Below are 5,422 nucleotides of genomic sequence, written 5' to 3' on the forward strand. Positions count from 1 at the left end.
ATAACCTATAGTCAATAAATATGAAAGGGCTATGTGCAAGACCTATGAATAATGCAGACTCAATCTCAAAATAACTTATGTGGTTAAGATTTTTTCAGATTAGAGGACAATATAACTAAAATATTTTTATTCTCCTTCTTACTTTTGTAAATGTATTATTAAGTCTTCGACGACAATAATATTTATCATGGGATAAAATTAAAATAAATATTTGAATATCTCATTGAAAACAAAAAATATTAGTCAATTTTTTGTAAAAAAAATCTAAAATTGAAGTCATCTTGGGACGAAAGAAATACTAAGTACCAGTAGTCATGCATACATGACAAAAAGGACACGTTTGGCTTGCAATAGCCGTGGGTCCTCATATCATTCGTCTTCTACAATCAACTTCACAAATCACAAACAATCAATTCCGGCAATGCACGTTCATGTGTTACTGCAAGTCACACACACTATGTAAGGATCAGATTTTCCGCATAATCTAGAACACGATGCACTCTATTCTTTTTCTGGAAGGTGATATAAACTAAAACTATTGTTATGGGAGTGCGTTAGCGTACAATACATGGTGGACCACATTTTCCAATTAAAATTGCAAGCTATACACACTTCTTTTTAAAAAATAAAATAAATCTGTTTTGATACTTTAGAACCAATATACTTTCCTAGTTTTGAATTAATTAATTATTTGATATTTGATATAATTGTACTTTTATAGCTATCTGATGATCGAGGAGAAGAAATGAGATATTATATTTAAATTTTGATGATACAAATTAAAGTGGAAGAGGAGTGGATCTATTGAAAACGAAAATTAAGCAGCATTTCCATCATTATTTTTTGTAAAGGGAATGAAACAAGCTACTTGCTTATATGCAAATTCCTAATATTAGTATAGTTGAAAATCATGAGTTTGACAACATTTTCTAATGCAGAGGTAAAATGAGTAATTTGGGACTACAAGAGCTCTAAACTTCTGGATTGTTTCTTATAAAATAGATTAAAGGGATTATTAATTTTACCTTTTTCAAAGATTTATGGGATACAATAAACAAAAATGATTTTATTCATTTCTTGGATGAATTTAACTTAAACAACAAGCTTGTTAGGATCAAATTAAATAATCACCTCATATCCTTGATAGGGGTGTATGTATAAGGTGATTTGAAAAATATTGACAAATAAGTTACAAAAGGTCATATTTGCAATAATCTCTAAAAACTAGAATGTATTCATAAAGGATGGACAATTCTTACAGGACATTTGTTGTAAAAGATGGGATACTTAAGGCAATGAGGTTGTGAATGATGCAAGGCGAAAGATAAAAAAAAAAAAGTCGGTATGCTTTGATGTTGACTTTGAGAAGCACATCATTTAATAATGTCAATATCTACTTTACATGACAGATCAAATAAATTTTGGGTTAAAATAGAAACTATGGATCAGAGAATGTATCTCTACTACTAGAGTATCAGTGTTAATAATGTTTAGAGTTTTAAACAAGCAGGTTCAGGCATGGGTTCATGGGCATGATATCATATCAAACAGATTTACCGTAGTACAAATTAAAGGTGATAAAATCAGCTACTCGATTCGGGCCTCGAGCAAGGCCAAAAAGACTTGATTTTATTTTATTTGATCTTCTAATTTGATGTTCAAACTTTAACTTGTGCGTTTTGTGAGCTATTCTGAATGGTCTACCATTTTCTTCTTTTTTATTGATTTAAAAAAAATTAAAGATTGAAATATATTGGTAACTATATTGTTAGTTTCCTACACTTCTCAGTCAACTCACATTTTACTTGAACTCAAAATTAATTAAAGCTTAAAATAAACTCTATACTTTAACGATCCAAACCGGCTCGATTAGACAACCCATTTTGTTACCTTTAGAGCAAATCTTTCGTTTTGTACCCTGTGCATTAATTTTGTGACCTCGATTATTATTGTCAAGGACATGTGAAATCCTTTAAACACCATCCAGACGACTGTCCTGGGTCTAAAGTTTTAGATATTCTTTGAATCAACAACAAACAACAACATTAACAACTATAATTAATAGTATATTAAGACTGGCAATAAAATGATTTTGGAGCAAAAATCTGTTACCATACTGCGTAATTTTGGAACAATAATTGCCCCACAATCATGAGAGCACTTTCCCTTCTAATTTACCTTAAAGAATAAAGAATCACAACCCTTGTTTTCCATCATTATATCTTTATATAAAAAATGTATATGATTTATAAAATAAAAACACTGCAACAGTTGTCACATCTATAACTCTTTATCGTCTTTTTATCTGTTAAATAAAATTGAAAAAGTTGCAACATAAACTGCTGATGAGGACGTGTTAAAAAACTATAAACTTTTAACTACCATCTCCTTATCATGTAAGAAGGTTTAATTTTTTTTTTTAAATCTAGAACCACAAACATTTTTTTATAAAAGACTATTCTATCATTATGAACATTTATCGAAATGATAAAATTCTTTAAATGGACGTTTTTTTTATTGACAACATTCAAATTCAAAACTTTATCTAAAGAGAATCCCACATGGAGTATTACTTAAACTAAATTAGTAATTACTCGACTACTCACCTCATTAACTGTGTTAATTATTGTCATGATGCTTTTATAGTTGAAAGCTGTGACAATGTACTGATATAAGGCAATTAGGCATCAAATGACTCCTCAATATGCAACCTGGATATCAAAACGTAAAAAACAATTGCAAATATAATAATTTAATAATGGGGTATAATATAAAAACTTTACACGGGCAAACTTGTTAACAGCCATGATTTCGAATAATTCGCACTCAATGCACCTTGAAGATTACAGTTAAACTCTTTAATTTTATGACTGCTTTCTTACCGTCCAAAATCAGAATAATGATGTCAATTTTGAACAAGATTGATTCATTGATTATGCTCCAAACCCAACATTCAAAGCATTCATTATGTACGTGCAATAAAGAAAAGAGTTAGCCTATAGTTTATAAACAGGTATCTTTAGAGAGCCCCAATTAAGAAATAAAAAAATTATAAAAAGATATTACTAACACATCTTCCTCCAATTTTTAATAAAAAAAATTATAAGTGCAGAATTACCTTTTCCTTTTGAATTTTTTTATAAAAAATAAAGATGTTTTTATTTTACCTGCCATTATTGTCGTACGCTTTTACTTTTGAGGTAATTTATAAAGCTGAAAGCTGTTAATAAACAGAATCGCCCCAAGGAAAAACAGTAGGATGGGAGGAAAAAAAAGGGTTCATAAACAATCGTAGTTTGTACCAACTAACATTGCTAATCCCGTTTTTCACTATCTACCGTTATTCTATATGCACAAAATTACAATATTACTAAAAAAAAAACAACAACTAACTCTCGCACGTGCAATACTGCACATGCGTTAGAATTCTGTTAGCGAAACATTCTTCTTAAACCTGCACGACGGCGATGGCAACGGCGAACCCGGCAACGACGGCGACGATTTAAGATTCAGAAAGTAACCCCTAATATCGAAGCCACAATTCCGGTCGGAAAGCCTATCCGTCGAATCTCCGGCGCCGTCGTCCCGCGTCGGAATGAACGGCGGGCGCACCACCTCCGTCAAAAGCTCCCACCGAACCCCTCGGAAAAACTCGTGCTCCTTGATCTCCACGGCACCGCGCGTGTACCCCAACCTCTTCGTCGGATCCTTCTCCAAAAGCTTCTCAATAAGATCCGTCAACGCCGTTCTCTTTCCCACAAAAACCGGCGGCTTCGTGATAACATTCCGAAACGTTTCCTTGCGATTCTTTCCCTTAAACGGCGTCGTACCGTATAGCATTTCGTAGATTAGTATTCCAAGCGCCCACCAATCGACGGCGAACTCGTGTCCGTCGCCGCGGACGACCTCCGGCGAGACGTATTCTTCCGTGCCGACGAACGAGTTGGATCGTTCGCCGTTGGAGAAACTCGGTTTTCTCCGACTCACCGGGCTGACTCGCGCGGACTTCGCCTTCTTGAGTCCGTTTTTGTTGTTGTTATGGTGAGTCCCGTCCGGCGGGAAGAGGGAGATCCACCGGGAGAAATTCCGGCGGTGTTTCCGGCGAGGTTCGGGAACGTTAGAATTGGGCAAGGGGATAGAAGGAACTTGTGGATTAGGTTTAGGTTTGGGATTGAGTTTGCGGGAGAGGTCGAAATCGGTGAGGGTGATGTGGCCGGTGTTTTGAACGAGGACATTTTCGGGTTTTAGGTCGCGGTAGGCTATGCCCATGGAATGGAGGTGGTCGAGGGCGCAGAGGATTTCGGCGACGTAGAAGCGGATGACGGCGGGGGAGAAGGCGCGGTCGGTTTGGCGGTAGCGGAGGACGTTGAGGTCGCCGCCGGGGCAGTAGGGTAGGGCCCACGCAAGGAACTGTGGGGACTCGAACGTTCCCATGAGGGAAGGGAGGAAAGGGTGGGATAGAGTTGAGAGGACTTGGATTTCCCAACGCGCGCGCCGCTCCGCGTCCAGCTTCGCGTGGACGCACGTTTTGTCCACCACTTTGAGGGCGAAGCGGGTATTGTTGGCGGCCTGTACGAGGAAGACAGTACCCATGCCGCCTTTTCCTAGGACTTTGAGGGGTTTGAGGTTGTCCAAGTCCAGCTCCTGCCACGGGGGAGGAGCTGTTCTTGCTGAATCCATTTGCCAGGAAAGGGAGAGGGATGCTTTTGGAGGTTAGGAATTGGAATGTGCCATTTTTATAGATAGCTTTAGCCTTTTCTTTCTCTTTTAATTCCCCCTGCGTTTTGTCACTCTCTTACTCATTTGCATTCATTACATTACCATTTTTTTTCCTAACCGTTCATTTTGTCAAGAAGGAGAGGTTTGATTAATTAACTCAACATTTTTTCAGAAGATAAATAAAATTTAATTAATAATTGTTTTTATTAATCAACTAACTTAAATATTATTCAAATAATTTAATTTATATTTTGATTAAACATCATCTTATCTCACCTCTAAACTAATTATTTCATATTCGACATTGAGTGTGGCTTTATTCTGAACAGAAATACTATTCTACTTTTAACCTTTTACTTCTTTATTTGGTGGGATAAAACCTTTACTTCTAGTCTTTTGTAAAACGGTTCTGTTCAACGCGACTTTTTTTTTTCTTTCCCTTTCGTCACATTTGTTGTCTCTTTAGTTGTTATTATAAACCTTCTTTTTTCGAAATATGTGTTTTTAACAAGTTCATGAAAGTCAAGTAAAAATGAAATAAAATATACATAATATCAAATACGATGGTGGTAACTTGATGATGATCAAATAATATTTTTTTTTATTCAAACCTTTTTTAATAATATGTTTTAGAAGATAAACATTATTTTGTATTGCAGATTTCGTGCAATTGAGGAGAGGAAATCACTTCTATAATACTCAA

At 35.6% G+C, this 5,422-nt stretch overlaps 1 protein-coding gene across 1 annotated transcript; it reads right to left on the reverse strand.

Moving 5' to 3' along the window:
- Positions 1-3,260: 3,260 nt before the first annotated feature.
- LOC114377957 (serine/threonine-protein kinase UCNL-like) lies at positions 3,261-4,769 on the reverse strand. The gene has a single exon (XM_028336440.1). The coding sequence runs from the start codon at positions 4,678-4,680 to the stop codon at positions 3,421-3,423; it is 1,260 nt and encodes a 419-aa protein (XP_028192241.1). The 5' UTR covers positions 4,681-4,769; the 3' UTR covers positions 3,261-3,420.
- Positions 4,770-5,422: the final 653 nt, after the last annotated feature.

The sequence above is a fragment of the Glycine soja genome, chromosome 12 (genome assembly GCF_004193775.1).
Source record: "Glycine soja cultivar W05 chromosome 12, ASM419377v2, whole genome shotgun sequence".
Lineage (NCBI taxonomy): Eukaryota > Viridiplantae > Streptophyta > Magnoliopsida > Fabales > Fabaceae > Glycine > Glycine soja.

Bases quoted from the DNA above. Each gene is read 5' to 3' on its own strand.
- LOC114377957 (XM_028336440.1), bottom strand. From the start codon at position 4,680: ATGGATTCAGCAAGAACAGCTCCTCCCCCGTGGCAGGAGCTGGACTTG.